The 20881-nt window shown below is 52.6% G+C and overlaps 1 protein-coding gene across 1 annotated transcript in view; it reads right to left on the bottom strand.

Moving 5' to 3' along the window:
- The window catches only part of LOC148513554 (adhesion G protein-coupled receptor F3-like), an 83639-nt gene extending 63438 nt beyond the window's left edge, over positions 1 to 20201 (bottom strand). Inside the window, exons 1-3 of the mRNA XM_088481739.1 lie at positions 20159 to 20201; positions 12499 to 12645; positions 11401 to 11574 (exon numbers count right to left, since the gene is read on the bottom strand). Of these exons, the coding sequence (XP_088337865.1) occupies positions 11401 to 11574; positions 12499 to 12645; positions 20159 to 20201 (364 nt within the window). The remainder of the gene's footprint in view (positions 1 to 11400; positions 11575 to 12498; positions 12646 to 20158) is intronic.
- Positions 20202 to 20881: the final 680 nt, after the last annotated feature.

Raw genomic sequence — 20881 nt, 5'->3', positions numbered from 1 at the left:
TCTCTCCCGTATTGGCCCGCTGTCCCCATACACTAGTATCACAGATATCTCCTGCTTACCTTCCTCTCCCGGAATGGCCCGCTGTCCCCATACACTAGTATCACAGATATCTCCTGCTTACCTTCCTCTCCCGGAATGGCCACTGTCCCCATACACTAGTATCACAGATATCTCCTGCTTACCTTTCTCTCCCGTATTGGCCCGCTGTCCCCATACACTAGTATCACAGATATCTCCTGCTTACCTTTCTCTCCCGTATTGGCCCGCTGTCCCAATACACTAGTATCACAGATATCTCCTGCTTACCTTCCTCTCCTGGAATGGCCCGCTATCCCCATACACTAGTATCACAGATATCTCCTGCTTACCTTCCTCTCTCGGAATGGCCGGTGTCCCCATACACTAGTATCACAGATATCTCCTGCTTACCTTCCTCTCCCGGAATGGCCCGCTGTCCCCATACACAAGTATCACAGATATCTCCTGCTTACCTTCCTCTCCCGGAATGGCCCGCTGTCTCCATACACTAATATCACATATATCTCCTGCTTACCTTCCTCTCCCGGAATGGCCCGCTGTCCCCATACACTAGTATCACAGATATCTCCTGCTTACCTTCCTCTCCCGGAATGGCCCGCTGTCCCCATACACTAGTATCACAGATATCTCCTACTTACCTTCCACTCCCGGAATGGCCGCTGTCCTCATACACTAGTATCACAGATATCTCTTGCTTACCTTCCTCTCCCGGAATGGCCCGCTGTCCCCATACACTAGTATCACAGATATCTCCTGCTTACCTTCCTCTCCCGGAATGGCCGCTGTCCATATACACTAGTATCACAGATATCTCCTGCTCACCTTCCTCTCCAGGAATGGCCCGCTGTCCCCATACACTAGTATCACAGATATCTCCTGCTTACCTTCCTCTCCCGGAATGGCCCGCTGTCCCCATACACTAGTATCACAGATATCTCCTGCTTACCTTCCTCTCCCGGAATGGCCCGCTGTCCTCATACACTAGCATCATAGATATCTCCTGCTTACCGTCCTCTGGCAGAATGGCCCACTGTCTCCATACACTAATATCATAGATATCTCCTGCTTACCTTCCTCTCGCGGAATGGCCGCTGTCCCCATACACTAGTATCACAGTTATCTCCTGCTTACCTTCCTCCCCCCAGAATGGCCGCTGTCCCCATACACTAGTATCACAGATATCTCCTGCTTACCTTCCTCTCCCGGAATGGCCGCTGTCCCCATACACTAGTATCACATATTTCTCCTACTTACCTTCCTCTCCCGGAATGGCCGCTGTCCCCATACACTAGTATCACAGATATCTCCTGCTTACCTTCCTCTCCCGGAATGGCCCGCTGTCCCCATACACTAGTATCACAGATATCTCCTGCTTACCTTCCTCTCCCGGAATGGCCGCTGTCCCCATACACTAGTATCACAGATATCTCCTGCTTACCTTCCTCTCCCGGAATGGCCGCTGTCCCCATACACTAGTATCACAGATATCTCCTGCTTACCTTCCTCTCCCGGAATGGCCCGCTGTCCCCATACACTAGTATCACAGATATCTCCTGCTTACCTTCCTCTCCCGGAATGGTCCGCTGTCCCCATACACTAGTATCACAGATATCTCCTGCTTACCTTCCTCTCCCGGAATGGCCCGCTGTCCCCATACACTAGTATCACAGATATCTCCTGCTTTCCTTCCTCTCCCGGAATGGCCGCTGTCCCATACACTAGTATCACAGATATCTGCTGCTTACCTTCCTCTCCCGGAATGGCCCGCTGTCCCCATACACTAGTATCACAGATATCTCCTGCTTACCTTCCTCTCCCGGAATGGCCCGCTGTCCCCATACACTAGTATCACAGATATCTCCTGCTTACCTTCCTCTCCCGGAATGGCCGCTGTCCCCATACACTAGTATCACAGATATCTCCTGCTTACCTTCCTCTCCCGGAAGGGCCGCTGTCCCCATACACTAGTATCACAGATATCTCCTGCTTACCTTCCTCTCCCGGAATGGACCGCTGTCCCCATACACTAGTATCACAGATATCTCCTGCTTACCTTCCTCTCCTGGAATGGCCCGCTGTCCCCATACACTAGTATCACAGATATCTCCTGCTTACCTTCCTCTCCCGGAATGGCCCGCTGTCCCCATACACTAGTATCACAGATATCTCCAGCTTACCTTCCTCTCCCGGAATGGCCCGCTGTCCCCATACACTAGTATCACAGATATCTCCTGCTTACCTTCCTCTCCCGGAATGGCCCGCTGTCCCCATACACTAGTATCACAGATATCTCCTGCTTACCTTCCTCTCCCGGAATGGCCCGCTGTCCTCATACACTAGCATCATAGATATCTCCTGCTTACCTTCCTCTGGCAGAATGGCCCACTGTCTCCATACACTAGTATCATAGATATCTCCTGCTTACCTTCCTCTCCCGGAATGGCCGCTGTCCCCATACACTAGTATCACAGATATCTCCTGCTTACCTTCCTCTCCCGGAATGGCCCGCTGTCCCCATACACTAGTATCACAGATATCTCCTGCTTACCTTCCTCTCCCGGAATGGCCGCTGTCCCCATACACTAGTATCACAGATATCTCCTGCTTACCTTCCTCTCCCGGAATGGCCGCTGTCCCCATACACTAGTATCACAGATATCTCCTGCTTACCTTCCTCTCCCGGAATGGCCCGCTGTCCCCATACACTAGTATCACAGATATCTCCTGCTTACCTTCCTCTCCCGGAATGGTCCGCTGTCCCCATACACTAGTATCACAGATATCTCCTGCTTACCTTCCTCTCCCGGAATGGCCCGCTGTCCCCATACACTAGTATCACAGATATCTCCTGCTTTCCTTCCTCTCCCGGAATGGCCGCTGTCCCCATACACTAGTATCACAGATATCTGCTGCTTACCTTCCTCTCCCGGAATGGCCCGCTGTCCCCATACACTAGTATCACAGATATCTCCTGCTTACCTTCCTCTCCCGGAATGGCCCGCTGTCCCCATACACTAGTATCACAGATATCTCCTGCTTACCTTCCTCTCCCGGAATGGCCGCTGTCCCCATACACTAGTATCACAGATATCTCCTGCTTACCTTCCTCTCCCGGAAGGGCCGCTGTCCCCATACACTAGTATCACAGATATCTCCTGCTTACCTTCCTCTCCCGGAATGGACCGCTGTCCCCATACACTAGTATCACAGATATCTCCTGCTTACCTTCCTCTCCTGGAATGGCCCGCTGTCCCCATACACTAGTATCACAGATATCTCCTGCTTACCTTCCTCTCCCGGAATGGCCCGCTGTCCCCATACACTAGTATCACAGATATCTCCAGCTTACCTTCCTCTCCCGGAATGGCCCGCTGTCCCCATACACTAGTATCACAGATATCTCCTGCTTACCTTCCTCTCCCGGAATGGCCCGCTGTCCCCATACACTAGTATCACAGATATCTCCTGCTTACCTTCCTCTCCCGGAATGGCCCGCTGTCCTCATACACTAGCATCATAGATATCTCCTGCTTACCTTCCTCTGGCAGAATGGCCCACTGTCTCCATACACTAGTATCATAGATATCTCCTGCTTACCTTCCTCTCCCGGAATGGCCGCTGTCCCCATACACTAGTATCACAGTTATCTCCTGCTTACCTTCCTCCCCCCAGAATGGCCGCTGTCCCCATACACTAGTATCACAGATATCTCCTGCTTACCTTCCTCTCCCGGAATGGTCGATGTCCCCATACACTAGTATCACATATTTCTCCTACTTACCTTCCTCTCCTGGAATGGCCGCTGTCCCCATACACTAGTATCACAGATATCTCCTGCTTACCTTCCTCTCCCGGAATGGCCCGCTGTCCCCATACACTAGTATCACAGATATCTCCTGCTTACCTTCCTCCCCGGAATGGACGCTGTCCCCATACACTAGTATCACAGATATCTCCTGCTTACCTTCCTCTCCCGGAATGGCCGCTGTCCCCATACACTAGTATCACAGATATCTCCTGCTTACCTTCCTCTCCCGGAATGGCCCGCTGTCCCCATACACTAGTATCACAGATATCTCCTGCTTACCTTCCTCTCCCGGAATGGTCCGCTGTCCCCATACACTAGTATCACAGATATCTCCTGCTTACCTTCCTCTCCCGGAATGGCCCGCTGTCCCCATACACTAGTATCACAGATATCTCCTGCTTTCCTTCCTCTCCCGGAATGGCCGCTGTCCCCATACACTAGTATCACAGATATCTGCTGCTTACCTTCCTCTCCCGGAATGGCCCGCTGTCCCCATACACTAGCATCACAGATATCTCCTGCTTACCTTCCTCTCCCGGAATGGCCCGCTGTCCCCATACACTAGTATCACAGATATCTCCTGCTTACCTTCCTCTCCCGGAATGGCCGCTGTCCCCATACACTAGTATCACAGATATCTCCTGCTTACCTTCCTCTCCCGGAAGGGCCGCTGTCCCCATACACTAGTATCACAGATATCTCCTGCTTACCTTCCTCTCCCGGAATGGCCCGCTGTCCCCATACACTAGTATCACAGATATCTCCTGCTTACCTTCCTCTCCCGGAATGGCCCGCTGTCCCCATACACTAGTATCACAGATATCTCCTGCTTACCTTCCTCTCCCGGAATGGCCCGCTGTCCCCATACACTAGTATCACAGATATCTCCTGCTTACCTTCCTCTCCAGGAATGGCCGCTGTCCCCATACTCTAGTATCACAGATATCTCCTGCTTACCTTCCTCTCCCGAAATGGCCGCTGTCCCCATACACTAGTATCACAGATATCTCCTGCTTACCTTCCTCTCCCAGAATGGCCCGCTGTCCCCAAACACTAGTATCACAGATATCTCCTGCTTACCTTCCTCTCCCGGAATGGCCCGCTGTCCCCATACACTAGTATCACAGATATCTCCTGCTTACCTTCCTCTCCCGGAATGGCCCGCTGTCCCCATACACTAGTATCACAGATATCTCCTGCTTACCTTCCTCTCCCGGAATGGCCCGCTGTCCCCATACACTAGTATCACAGATATCTCCTGCTTACCTTCCTCTCCCGGAATGGCCCGCTGTCCCCATACACTAGTATCACAGATATCTCCTACTTACCTTCCTCTCCCGGAATGGCCGCTGTCCCCATACACTAGTATCACAGATATCTCCTGCTTACCTTCCTCTCCCGGAATGGCCGCTGTCCCCATACACTAGTATCACAGATATCTCCTGCTTACCTTCCTCTCCCGGAATGGCCCGCTGTCCCCATACACTAGTATCACAGATATCTCCAGCTTACCTTCCTCTCCCGGAATGGCCCGCTGTCCCCATACACTAGTATCACAGATATCTCCTGCTTACCTTCCTCTCCCGGAATGGCCCGCTGTCCCCATACACTAGCATCATAGATATCTCCTGCTTACCTTCCTCTCCCGGAATGGCCCGCTGTCCTCATACACTAGCATCATAGATATCTCCTGCTTACCTTCCTCTGGCAGAATGGCCCACTGTCTCCATACACTAGTATCATAGATATCTCCTGCTTACCTTCCTCCCCCCAGAATGGCCGCTGTCCCCATACACTAGTATCACAGATATCTCCTGTTTACCTTCCTCTCCCGGAAAGGCCGCTGTCCCCATACACTAGTATCACATATTTCTCCTACTTACCTTCCTCTCCTGGAATGGCCACTGTCCCCATACACTAGTATCACAGATATCTCCTGCTTACCTTCCTTTCCCGGAATGGCCGCTGTCCCCATACACTAGTATCACAGATATCTCCTACTTACCTTCCTCTCCCGGAATGGCCGCTGTCCCCATACACTAGTATCACAGATATCTCCTGCTTACCTTCCTCTCCCGGAATGGCCGCTGTCCCCATACACTAGTATCACAGATATCTCCTACTTACCTTCCTCTCCCGGAATGGCCACTGTCCCCATACACTAGTATCACAGATATCTCCTGCTTACCTTCCTCTCCCGGAATGGCCCGCTGTCCCCATACACTAGTATCACAGATATCTCCTGCTTACCTTCCTCTCCCGGAATGGCCCGCTGTCCCCATACACTAGTATCACAGATATCTCCTGCTTACCTTCCTCTCCCGGAATGGCCCGCTGTCCCCATACACTAGTATCACAGATATCTCCTACTTACCTTTCTCTCCCGGAATGGCCGCTGTCCCCATACACTAGTATCACAGATATCTCCTGCTTACCTTCCTCTCCCAGAATGGCCGCTGTCCCCATACACTAGTATCACAGATATCTCCTACTTACCTTCCTCTCCCGGAATGGCCCGCTGTCCCCATACACTAGTATCACAGATATCTCCTACTTACCTTCCTCTCCCGGAATGGCCCGCTGTCCCCATACACTAGTATCACAGATATCTCCTACTTACCTTTCTCTCCCGGAATGGCCGCTGTCCCCATACACTAATATCACAGATATCTCCTACTTACCTTCCTCTCCTGGAATGGCCGCTGTCCCCATACACTAGTATCACAGATATCTCCTGCTTACCTTCCTCTCCTGGAATGGCCGCTGTCCCCATACACTAGTATCACAGATATCTCCTGCTTACCTTCCTCTCCCGGAATGGCCGCTGTCCCCATACACTAGTATCACAGATAACTCCTGCTTACCTTCCTCTCCCGGAATGGCCGCTGTCCCCATACACTAGTATCACAGATATCTCCTGCTTACCTTCCTCTCCCGGAATGGCCGCTGTCCCCATACACTAGTATCACAGATATCTCCTACTTTCCTTCCTCTCCCGGAATGGCCCGCTGTCCCCATACACTAGTATCACAGATATCTCCTGCTTACCTTCCTCTCCTGGAATGGCCGCTGTCCCCATACACTAGTATCACAGATATCTCCTGCTTACCTTCCTCTCCTGGAATGGCCGCTGTCCCCATACACTAGTATCACAGATATCTCCTGCTTACCTTCCTCTCCTGGAATGGCCGCTGTCCCCATACACTAGTATCACAGATATCTCCTACTTACCTTTCTCTCCCGGAATGGCCGCTGTCCCCATACACTAGTATCACAGATATCTCCTGCTTACCTTCCTCTCCTGGAATGGCCGCTGTCCCCATACACTAGTATCACAGATATCTCCTACTTACCTTTCTCTCCCGGAATGGCCGCTGTCCCCATACACTAGTATCACAGATATCTCCTACTTACCTTTCTCTCCCGGAATGGCCGCTGTCCCCATACACTAGTATCACAGATATCTCCTGCTTACCTTCCTCTCCTGGAATGGCCGCTGTCCCCATACACTAGTATCACAGATATCTCCTACTTACCTTCCTCTCCAGGAATGGCCGCTGTCCCCATACACTAGTATCACAGATATCTCCTGCTTACCTTCCTCTCCCGGAATGGCCTCTGTCCCCATACACTAGTATCACAGATATCTCCTACTTACCTTCCTCTCCCAGAATGGCCGCTGTCCCCATACACTAGTATCACAGATATCTCCTACTTACCTTTCTCTCCCGGAATGGCCGCTGTCCCCATACACTAGTATCACAGATATCTCCTACTTACCTTCCTCTCCTGGAATGGCCGCTGTCCCCATACACTAGTATCACAGATATCACCTGCTTACCTTCCTCTCCCGGAATGGCCGCTGTCCCCATACACTAGTATCAGATATCTCCTGCTTACCTTCATTTCCCGGAATGGCCGCTGTCCCCATACACTAGTATCACAGATATCTCCTACTTACCTTCCTCTCCCGGAATGGCCCGCTGTCCCCATACACTAGTATCACAGATATCTCCTACTTACCTTTCTCTCCCGGAATGGCCGCTGTCCCCATACACTATTATCACAGATATCTCCTACTTACCTTCCTCTCCTGGAATGGCCGCTGTCCCCATACACTAGTATCACAGATATCTCCTGCTTACCTTCCTCTCCCGGAATGTCCGCTGTCCCCATACACTAGTATCAGATATCTCCTGCTTACCTTCCTCTCCCGGAATGGCCGCTGTCCCCATACACTAGTATCACAGATATCTCCTACTTACCTTCCTCTCCCGGAATGGCCCGCTGTCCCCATACACTAGTATCACAGATATCTCCTACTTACCTTTCTCTCCCGGAATGGCCGCTGTCCCCATACACTAGTATCACAGATATCTCCTACTTACCTTCCTCTCCTGGAATGGCCGCTGTCCCCATACACTAGTATCACAGATATCTCCTGCTTACCTTCCTCTCCCGGAATGGCCGCTGTCCCCATACACTAGTATCAGATATCTCCTGCTTACCTTCCTCTCCCGGAATGGCCGCTGTCCCCATACACTAGTATCACAGATATCTCCTACTTACCTTCCTCTCCCGGAATGGCCCGCTGTCCCCATACACTAGTATCACAGATATCTCCTACTTACCTTTCTCTCCCGGAATGGCCACTGTCCCCATACACTAGTATCACAGATATCTCCTGCTTACCTTCCTCTCCCGGAATGGCCGCTGTCCCCATACACTAGTATCAGATATCTCCTGCTTACCTTCCTCTCCCGGATTGGCCGCTGTCCCCATACACTAGTATCACAGATATCTCCTACTTACCTTCCTCTCCCGGAATGGCCCGCTGTCCCCATACACTAGTATCACAGATATCTCCTACTTACCTTTCTCTCCCGGAATGGCCGCTGTCCCCATACACTAGTATCACAGATATCTCCTACTTACCTTCCTCTCCTGGAATGGCCGCTGTCCCCATACACTAGTATCACAGATATCTCCTGCTTACCTTCCTCTCCCGGAATGGCCGCTGTCCCCATACACTAGTATCAGATATCTCCTGCTTACCTGCCTCTCCCGGAATGGCCGCTGTCCCCATACACTAGTATCACAGATATCTCCTACTTACCTTCCTCTCCTGGAATGGCCGCTGTCCCCATACACTAGTATCACAGATATCTCCTACTTACCTTCCTCTCCTGGAATGGCCGCTGTCCCCATACACTAGTATAGGGACAGAATTCATCAAGTTTCGAAAATATAATATTTTCGGAGCTTGACTGCGGGAGCATTCGCCATCCTGAGATGTGGATAAATAATACACTGTATGACCAGGACTTTGTCTTTGTGTCCAATGCACAATAGTTAACATGTGAAAGAAATTTATTTTCTTTTAAATTACAAAGAATATAATTTAATACAACAAAAATATAAATGTAAGTAGGCTGTTGGCACTAGAAAGTCAGATAATACACAAAAAGTAATGAATTGAAAGAAGAAATAATGTATAAAATAATAAAAACCAGGAGTCTCACTTGTCGCTCGCTGCCTTAGGACACGGTTCAGCTGTGAAACATGGTGTAAGATCCCAAATAAGTGAGACTCTTTCTGCTTTAGTTTTACTTTCAGTTGATTCGCATTTTTAAGTGCTTATATTTATTATCTGACTTTTATAGTGCCAACAGCCTAGTTATATTCATTTTGTTTTGTTTTATTAAACTTGTCATTGTCTGCTATAGGAACTGAGGGCCTGACTCAGCAAGAACGCCAGTGAGAGAACGCACGCATTCGGCCGATGTTTCGGCACTGCGCATGCCTCTGCATCTCAATGCACGTGCACAAACTACCAACTGCAATGGGAACTGCTTGAGCAGACCCAAGGCAGAGTGATTGACAGGAAGTGTCGTTTGTGGGTGGGGACAGGGGGTGGTCAGGCGAACGCAGGCGTGCCAGTGCGTTGGGACGCCGTTATAGGGGCGTGCATAATTAAGGCAGTGCGTCGGCATACGCAGACATACCGTAAGCTCTACACAGGAATTGGCCAAAATCCTGCTGCAGGTCAGGTCAACCACTATTATGCTAATGGGTCCGATGGTTCTCGATGTTGCCGATATTTACGCTGTCTTACGTACTGATCAGGTTTTTAGTGAAGGGAGACGGGCAGTTTCATATAGGGCTGGGTGTCTGCGTCTTGTGCTGCTGTCTCCGTGCGTATGCATTGATTAGCATATTCTCGCAGCGGACAGGTGCGTGTGTTCTCTCCTGTGCGTTCCCTGCTGAATCAGGACCTTAGTACCAAGACATAGGACCTCATTCAGAGCCGCTTGCAAAATGCGAGCGCTCGCTCTGAATTAAGGCAGCCGCTTTTCTTTTGAAAGGCGGCCTCCTGGCCGCTCGCTAAGCTGTGGGTTACCACCCACAGCTTTAGCGAGTGACATGGTGATGGTCAAGACCATTGCGACCATCGGGGCTTACGACGAGACCCTTGTGGTAGGGTCTCGTCTACCGCAAGCCCCAGGCAGCTTCCTGCTCTAACAGAGCAGGAAGCACCCTACTGACATCACTGGTGATGTCAGTAGGGCCACCTACAAACGGCAGGCGTTCCTTAAGGAACGCCTCCGTTTGTCTGGCCATCCCCCCACCACGCCTACAAAACGGGGCCAGCTGTCGATCAACATCGGCAGCCGCCCTTTTTGTAGCGAGCCCCGGAGTGATTTCTCTCTCGCTCTGGGGCTTGCGCACGCGCCGTGAGCACGCGGTGCGTGCGCAGTGCCCCACCATCGACCCGCTTGCGAGCAGGTCTGAATGAGACCCATAGTTATATCTTATATATTGTGTCACACCTAAACTATAGTACTGGACAATTCTCCTTCTCTAGTGTGTGCAGCTCACGTAAGGTGAGTACGACAGAGGATGCTCATTGGGCGCACAAAGTCCTGGTCACGCAGGACACTATTTATCCACATTTAAGGTGTTTACTTATATCACTAAAGTCAGCGCAGGAGATTATCTTGTATCGCACACAGTGAGTGGTGTTACCCTTCATTTGTGATGCAAATAAGATGCGACACTCAAAAACAAAAACGGTACGCTACCCCTCTCTGGGAGGCTGAGCCGCGCTGGACAACCTGCACCGTATGGCGCATAGACGCCAGGTGTATGAGACACACCGGTGCCATTACCCAAGGTTTGCCGATTGCGCAGCTTGAGAGAAGCGTAATATTGGCATGTGCGTAATATCGGTAGCGAGAAATAAGGATTATTGGCCTCATGTGATGAGTACGTGCCAATGCCGCATCCATTCGGATTATCGATATGTGACCTACAATTATTTATCCCCAGCGTCAGGCAAACGAATGCTCATTGAAGTCCTGTTTGGGTCTTTAAAGCACATGTGTCTTCAGATGCCCACAAGAGCCCCCTTCTGTCCTTCTGAGAGCAAAGCAGGAGCGTCACCAGACCCTCACCCAAATATTGCTCCCGGGAATGGTGACGTACAGTACCGAACCATCCTGGTTCTCATTCCAGATCTTTTTGAGGGTGATACAAAAGCAATGTTCACCTACTTGTTGGGGGCTTCTCACAGTATGCTGTGCTGCTTGAATTCAGGTGAGCACAAATGCAGTAGGAGTCAATCTCCAGGGGGGTGTAACATGACGGGTGGGCTTTGCACTTCGATCTGTCAAACAGGAACCCGGGCTGACATTCACACTGGTTCCCCTGTTGCCTTTTGGTGCACTCTAGAGAAGACAATATACGATAATATAGCAGGGGCTACAGACAATCAGTCAGGTAGGTAATCCCGTTACCTGTGTAAGACACTGCGCCCAGTTATACACACGAGAAATACACAATCCGGTAATAACCGCAATGACACATGTAGCTCGTTGTAATATGGTTTTCCTCTCCAGCCCCTGAAACACCCGTATTACATAAAAGAAGGCATTCAGGGCAGGAGTTTAGTATAGGGGTTAGGGTCTTTTTACACTGGGAGCTTTTTTAATGTGAAAACCATGTGACTTCACATAAAGGGGGAGATTTATCAAATCTTGGAGAGCGATAAAGTACCAACCAATCAGCTTCTGTCATTTTTCAAACACAGCCTGTAAAAGGATCTGATTGGTGGGTACTTAATCTCTCTCCACTTTTTCTCTCCCCAGGGTTTGATACATCTCCCCAAAAGTCACTTCATCAGAGGCATCTGATGAAATCGCTTTGTGTGGAGAAACGCGTCAGGGAAATCTGCTGTTAAAGTTCCCCGAAATGGTGAATTGTGAGTACTCATCATCATATATGCAATTTTTTTTGCATTAGGATCTGAGCCTCCAGAATAATTAATAATACTATAAAAGTATTCATCTCTTAATCTGCAATTAAAAGGTCTGCACATTGGGACTGCCTAAACTCAGACGGACCTTTGGAGATTACAACTGATGATTGTTTTATTCGTATCAGTCAAATTATTTAATCCTGTCCGTGACACTGCTAAACTCTAAATATTAATAAAAAAAGCTTAATTATGTGGTGTCCACGGGGTTCCATAGTGCTGCAAATAGGAAATAGAGCAAGCAGATTACATAGGAACAAAGTAAGTACATTAGACACAGATACTTCTATCTGATCATTTATCACTCTGTGTGTGAGTGACTACACGGAGGTCTGACCTGTGGTTGCTGCGATGCCGGTGATTTGGATGGCTGGGTCTGTGGAGGAGAAGTTCCTGCTGGTCAGAACATCCTTCACAAGCTGCAGGTCATCCGCTGGGGCGTTGCGGGGTATAACCTGAATGTAGGCTGTACCGGAAACTCCACCTACAGTATGAGGAAAAGGAGAACGTGGACAACACCCGCTTATTCCGATGGATCATCAACTGAGTCAGGTTACATGAGGTGAGGATCGTACATTCTCGGCGAGAACAAGCAAAATGCAAATTGCAGACAAGTGTAAATAGCGCTGTGTATGTAAATCATGGCCTAGAACACTTCGTAAGCCAACAAGGACTATATACAAGAAAGTAAAAATGTGGGTATACAGCCCAGTGCTGGATTGGGGCATTGTGTGCCCATTTTTGTGCAAATGTGACTTTATGCTGGAAATTAGTGACCTCATATCACTCTCTTAGGGGCCAATAAAGCGTTGAGTGCCGTTTTGTTTTCGGATCTTGCGTGTTTTCGCTCTGTACATCGAGGGCCGAGCGTTCGCAGCTGTGGGCCTTTCAGTCATAACTCATTGGCACCACAGACATGGTTTTAGTTATGGCTGTAGGGGTACAACTCGGGGGAGTTTTAAGAGAGGTGGGGGCCCGTGTGCAGGCTCAGTGCGGGCCCCCTCCTCTCTCCGGCGGTGCTGCTGTGGCCGCGGGTGCAGTAGATTCTGGCTAAGTACCAGAATTTCGGGTCACCGGGGAAAAGCGCCTGACCCTAGTCACATGGAAAGCGGCCACCACCATTTTCCCAGTCATTTTTGCTGCTCTGCAGCGCCGGTTTGGTGCTGCAGAGCATCACTCTGGAGACAAAGGACAGGTAAGTGTAAAGACTATAATGGGTGCAGGGTGTGCGGTGTGGGTCCCCCTGGACCCAGGGGCCCGTGTGGACTGCACACCCTGCACATTATTATAGATACGCCCCTGGTATAACTGGGTAGTGGCAGTGTGTTTGCACCTAGGCTGAGCTTAGCGAGGACGTGTTGAGGGCACCATGATGCCTCTGCGCAGAGAGAAGGGCACACTCAGTTACACCCGTTTTCTACCCAGTATGGGGCTGGTAAACGTGTGCACTGCCAATGCCATTAATGGCGACTATTAAACCAAATGTACGACTAGGAGCTGAATACGGGGATTTAGGGGGAGATGTATCGAGCATTGAAAATTGTTCTAAAGGCCTCGCCCATAGTAACCAATCAGCTTATAGCTAGCATTTATCAAGTACAGTATATAAAATGATAGGTAGAAGCTGATTGATTGCTACGGTCCACGTCTCCACTAGTTACATCTCCGCAATGTGAGTGCAGTTGTGACCGAATTGCGTTCAGCTCTGCTATTCAACCCTTAGGAGAAGATTTATCAAATCTTCTAAAGAGCCAAGAGCAACCAATCAGAGTTGAGCTATCATTTTATAGAATTAACATGATAAATGATATCTAGAATCCCATTGATTGCTATGGCCAATGCTTCAGCTGTATTTCTTTAGAACACTGACAAATCTCCCCCTCAGTCTTTTATCTTTTCGGCGTCACCTGTGGTGGGTTGGGTCAGGATTCCGGCAGTCGGGATGCCGGAGGTCAGAATACCGACAGCAGCATCCCGACCAGGTAAGTGTCCTAATCCTAACTCACCTTTCCCGCAGCCTAAACCTAACCCTCCCCTCCAACAGCCTAACCCTCCCCCGCGCAGCCTAACCCTAACCACCACCCCTCAGCCTAACCCTCTCACAGCCTAACCCTAACCCTCCCCCCCATAGCCTAACCCTAACCACCACCCCTCAGCCTAACCCTCCCACAGCCTAACCCTAATCCTGCCCCCCGCAGTCTAACCCTAACCACCACCCCCACAGCCTAACCCTCTCAAAGCATGACACTAACCCTACCCTCCCGCAGCCTATCCCTAACCCTCCCCTCCCGCAGCCTAACCCTAACTCTCCCCTCCCGCAGCCTAAGCCTAACCCTCCCCTCCCGCAGCCTAACCCTAACCACCACCCCCACAGCCCAACCCTCTCAAAGCCTAACCCTAACCCTGCCACCCATAGCCTAACCCTAACCACCACCCCTCAGCCTAACCCTCTCACAGCCTAACCCTAATCCTCCCCCCCACAGTCTAACCCTAACCACCACCCCCACAACCTAACCCTCACGCAGCCTACCCCTAACCCTACCCTCCCACAGCCTAACCCTAACCACCAACCCCACAGCCTAACCATAACCACCACCGCTCAGCCTAACCCTCTCACAGCCTAACACTAACCCTCCCCTACCGCAGCCTAACCCTAACCCCCCCCAGCCTAACCCTAACCACCACCCCCACAGCCTAACCCTCTTACAGCCTAACCCCAACCCCCCCTCCAACAGCCTAACCCTAACCCTACCCTCCCGCAGCGTAACCCTAACCTCCACCCCCACAGCCTAACCCTAACCCTCCCCTCCTCAGCCTAACCCTAACCACCACCCCCACAGCCTAACCACCACCCCCACAGCCTAAGCCTCTCAGCCAAACCCTAACCACCCCCCGCAGCCTAACCCTAACCCCCACCCCTCAGCCTAACCCTTCCCCAATCTAACCCTAATCCCCCCCGCAGCCTAACCCTAACCACCACCCCCACAACCTAACCCTCTCGCAGCATAGCCCTAACCCTGCACTCCCACAGCCCAACCCTAACCACCATCCCCACAGACTAACCGTCTTGCAGTCTAACCCTACCCTCCTGCAGCCTAACCCTAACCACCACCCCAACAGCCTAACCCTCTTGCAGCGTAACCCTCCCCTCCTGCAGCCTAACCCTAACCACCCCCCCTCAGCCCAACCCTCACGCAGCCTAACCCTTCCCTCCCACAGCCTAACCCTAACCACCACCCCCACAGCCCAACCCTCTCGCAGCCTAACACTAACCCTCGCAGCCTAACCCTAACCACCACCCCCACAGCCCAACCCTCTCACAGCCTAACCCTACCCTCCTGCAGCCTAAACCTAACCACCACCCCCACAGCCTAACCCTCTCGCAGACTAACCCTAACCCTCCCCTCACAGCCTAACCTGAACCACCACCCCCACAACCTAACCCTCTCGCAGCCTATCCCTAACCTTCCCCTCCCGTAGCCAAACCCTAACCACCACCCCCACAGCCTAACCCTCTCGCAGCCTATCCCTAACCCTCCAATCCCACAGCCTAACCCTAACCACCACCTTCACAACCCAACCCTCCCGCAGCCTAACCCTAACCACCACCCCCACAGCCCAACCCTCTCACAGCTTAACCCTAACCCTCCCCTCCCGCAGCCTTTCCACCACCCCCACAGTCTAACCCTCTTGCAGCCTAACATTCCCCTCCCACAGCCTAACCCTAACCACCACCCCCACAGCTTAACCCTCTTGCAGCCTAACCCTCCTCTCCCACAGCCTAACCCTAACCACCACCTCCACAGCCCAACCCTAACCCTCCTCCCCGCAGCCTAACCCTAACCACCACCCCTCAGCCTAACCCTCAACCTAACCCTAATCCTCCCCCTCCCGCAGTCTAACCCTAACCACCACCACCACAACCTAACCCTCTCACAGCCTAGCCCTAACCCTCCCCTTCCACAGCCTAACACTAACCATCACCCCCACAGCCTAACCCTCTTGCAGCCTAACCCTCCCCTCTTGCAGCCTAACCCTAACCACCACCACCACCACCACAACCTAACCCTCTCACAGCCTAGCCCTAACCCTCCCCTTCCACTGCCTAACACTAACCACCACCCCCACAACCTAACCCTCACGCAGCCTACCCCTAACCCTACCCTCCCACAGCCTAACCCTAACCACCAACCCCACAGCCTAACCATAACCACCACCGCTCAGCCTAACCCTCTCACAGCCTAACACTAACCCTCCCCTACCGCAGCCTAACCCTAACCCCCCCCAGCCTAACCCTAACCACCACCCCCACAGCCTAACCCTCTTACAGCCTAACCCCAACCCCCCCTCCAACAGCCTAACCCTAACCCTACCCTCCCGCAGCGTAACCCTAACCTCCACCCCCACAGCCTAACCCTAACCCTCCCCTCCTCAGCCTAACCCTAACCACCACCCCCACAGCCTAACCACCACCCCCACAGCCTAAGCCTCTCAGCCAAACCCTAACCACCCCCCGCAGCCTAACCCTAACCACCACCCCTCAGCCTAACCCTTCCCCAATCTAACCCTAATCCCCCCCGCAGCCTAACCCTAACCACCACCCCCACAACCTAACCCTCTCGCAGCATAGCCCTAATCCTGCACTCCCACAGCCCAACCCTAACCACCATCCCCACAGACTAACCGTCTTGCAGTCTAACCCTACCCTCCTGCAGCCTAACCCTAACCACCACCCCAACAGCCTAACCCTCTTGCAGCGTAACCCTCCCCTCCTGCAGCCTAACCCTAACCACCCCCCCTCAGCCCAACCCTCACGCAGCCTAACCCTTCCCTCCCACAGCCTAACCCTAACCACCACCCCCACAGCCCAACCCTCTCGCAGCCTAACACTAACCCTCGCAGCCTAACCCTAACCACCACCCCCACAGCCCAACCCTCTCACAGCCTAACCCTACCCTCCTGCAGCCTAAACCTAACCACCACCCCCACAGCCTAACCCTCTCGCAGACTAACCCTAACCCTCCGCTCACAGCCTAACCTGAACCACCACCCCCACAACCTAACCCTCTCGCAGCCTATCCCTAACCTTCCCCTCCCGTAGCCAAACCCTAACCACCACCCCCACAGCCTAACCCTCTCGCAGCCTATCCCTAACCCTCCAATCCCACAGCCTAACCCTAACCACCACCTTCACAACCCAACCCTCCCGCAGCCTAACCCTAACCACCACCCCCACAGCCCAACCCTCTCACAGCTTAACCCTAACCCTCCCCTCCCGCAGCCTTTCCACCACCCCCACAGTCTAACCCTCTTGCAGCCTAACATTCCCCTCCCACAGCCTAACCCTAACCACCACCCCTACAGCTTAACCCTCTTGCAGCCTAACCCTCCTCTCCCACAGCCTAACCCTAACCACCACCTCCACAGCCCAACCCTAACCCTCCTCCCCGCAGCCTAACCCTAACCACCACCCCTCAGCCTAACCCTCAACCTAACCCTAATCCTCCCCCTCCCGCAGTCTAACCCTAACCACCACCACCACAACCTAACCCTCTCACAGCCTAGCCCTAACCCTCCCCTTCCACAGCCTAACACTAACCATCACCCCCACAGCCTAACCCTCTTGCAGCCTAACCCTCCCCTCTTGCAGCCTAACCCTAACCACCACCACCACCACCACCACAACCTAACCCTCTCACAGCCTAGCCCTAACCCTCCCCTTCCACTGCCTAACACTAACCACCACCCCCACAACTTAACCCTCTCGCAGCCTACCCCTAACCCTCCACTCCCACAGCCTAACCCTAACCACCACCCCCACAGCCTAACCCTCTTGCAGCCTAACCCTAGCCCAACCCTCTCGCAGCCTAGCCCAACCCTCTGACAGCCTAACCCCATCATCCCGCAGCCTAACCCTAACCACCACCCCCACAGCCTAACCCTCTCGCAGCCTAACCCTAACCCTCCCCCCGCAGCCTAACCCTAACCACCACCCCCACAACCTAAACCTCTTGCAGCCTAACCCTAACCTTCCCCTCCCACAGCCTAACGCTAACCACCACCTCCACAACCCAACCCTCTTGCAGCCTAACCCTCCCCCACGCAGCCTAACCCTAACCACCACCCCCACAGCCCAACCCTCTCACAGCCTAACCCTAACCCTCCCGTCCCGCCGCCTAACCACCATCCCCACAGCCTAACCCTCTTGCAGCCTAACCCTCCTCTCCCGCAGCCTAACCCTAACCACCACCCCCACAGCCCAACCCTCTCACAGCCTTACCCTCACCTCCCACAGCCCATCCCACAGCCTAACCCTAACCACCACCCACACAGCCCAACCCTCTTGCAACCTAACCCTCCCCCCCGGCACCCTAAACCTAACAACCACCCCCACAGCCTAACCCTCTCACAGCCTAACCCTACCCTCCTGCAGCCTAACCACTCCAACCCCGCAGCCTAACCCTAACTACCCAACCCCCGCAGCCTAACCCTAACCACCACCCCCACAGCCTAACCCTCTTGAAGCATAACCCTAACCACCACCCCCACAGCCTAACCCTCTTGCAGCCTAACCCTAACCTTCCCCTCCCGTAGCCTAACTCTAACCACCATCCCCACAGCCTAACCCTCTCGCAGCCTATCAATAACCCTCCCCTCCCGCAGCCTAACCCTAACCACCACCTCCCCAATCCAACCCTCTTGCAGCCTAACCCTCCCCCACACAGCCTAACCAAAACCACCACCCCCACAGCCCAACCCTCTCACAGCCTAACCCTAACCCTCCCCTACCGCAGCCTAACCACCACCCCCACAGCCTAACCCTCTTGCAGCCTAACCCTCCTCTCCCGCAGCCTAACCCTAACCACCACCCCCACAGCCCAACCCTCTCACAGCCTAACCCTCCCCTCCCGCAGCCCATCCCACAGCCTAACCATAACCACCACCGCCACAGCCCAACCCTCTTGCAACCTAACCCTCCCCCCCGGCAGCCTAACCCTAACAACCACCCCCACAGCCTAACCCTCTCACAGCCTAACCTTACCCTCCTGCAGCCTAAGCACTCCACCCCCGTAGCCTAACCCTAACCACCCCACCCCCGCAGCCTAACACTAACCACCACCCCCACAGCCTAACCCTCTTGCAGCCTAACCCTCCCTTCTCGCAGCCTAACCCTAATCACCCCACACCATCACCCCACACCCGCAGCCTAACCCTATCACCATCCCCGCAGCCTAACCCTCTCGCAGCCTAGCCCTCCCCTCTCGCAGCCTAACCCTAACCCTCCCCTCCGCAGCCTAACCCTAACCACCACCCCCACAGCCTAACCACCACCCCCACAGCCTAACCCTGCCCCCCCGCAGCCTAACCCTAACCACCACCCCCACAACCTAACCCTCTCGCAGCCTAGCCCTAACCCTCCACTCCCGCAGCCTAACCCTAACCACCACCCCCGCAGCCTAACCCTCTCGCAGCCTAGCCCAACCCTCTCACAGCCTAACCCTCCCCTCCCACAGCCTAACCCTAACCACCACCCCCACAGCCCAACCCTCCCACAGCCTAACCCTTCCCTCCCACAGCCTAACCCTCCCCAGCAGAGACACAGCAATGTTACAGCAGTGTAACAGCAATTTTACAGCAGTGACAGCAATGTGACAGCAGTTTTACAGCAGAGTGACAGCAGCGAGACAGCAGAGACACAGCAGCGAGACAGAAGACACAGCAGAGTGACAGCAGAGCCACAGCAGAGTGACAGCAGTGAGACACAGCAGAGTGATAGCAGTGAGACACAGCAGAGTGACAGCAGAGAGACAGCAGAGTGACAGCAGAGTGACAGCAGAGAGACAGCAGAGTGACAGCAGTGACAGCAGAGTACCAACAGAGTGACAGCAGAGAGACAGCAGAGTACCAACAGAGTGACAGCAGAGACACAGCAGAGTGACAGCAGTTAGACAGCAGAGTGACAGCAGAGTGACATATCATTGAGTTCAGCTACTCACCAGCAGATTTCCTCACTCTCCTCTCAGTCACTGTCCCTCTCATTTCTATCTAGAAGGTGCAAACATTCCAATTTAACAAAAAAAACATGAAATAAAATGAACGTTAAGCTTAGAAAGACGCAGTCAGCAGTTCGAACATATTTGAGGTTTACCTGTCCCCTACACACAGTATTCATGGGAATGTAGGGATGTCACCAGCGAGCTGCAATCTCATACCCAAAATGGCTCCCTTCATAGTGTGGCAGCAGGTACACACACATTACAGGATAATTCATTCTTCTTAAAGTAGACCTATCACCTACACTCAGACTGCAGCCTATTAAATCACTAGGATCCAGTACCTCATGAATATTATGCAATGCCTCAGGGCTTCCTCTGGTTACTCGCACATTGATAGGCTGCAGACTGGCTGGGCCCACAAAATGGCTACCTCAACATTGTGCCGCTGACTCATCCACTTCAACAAATGTCTTTATTTATGTTTATATAATATCTATTTAAATCTCTCAATAGGTTCACAGCACTTACCTTAATCTTCTGAACCAATTTGAACAATACAAAGAGTACACTGGAGATTACAGCAGTTATGGATGTAAGTTGCTCTCAGATTCTTGGGCAGCTGGGATGACTCTCCTATCAGACAGAATGCTGGGGAGCTGGGATGACTCTCCTATCAGACAGAATGCTGGGGAGCTGGGATGACTCTCCTGTCACATAGAGTGC

This window comes from Taudactylus pleione, unplaced genomic scaffold, assembly GCF_031769625.1.
Source record: "Taudactylus pleione unplaced genomic scaffold, aTauple2 ptg000277l, whole genome shotgun sequence".
Taxonomy (NCBI): domain Eukaryota; kingdom Metazoa; phylum Chordata; class Amphibia; order Anura; family Myobatrachidae; genus Taudactylus; species Taudactylus pleione.
This window is presented reverse-complemented; position numbering and strand designations above follow the sequence as displayed.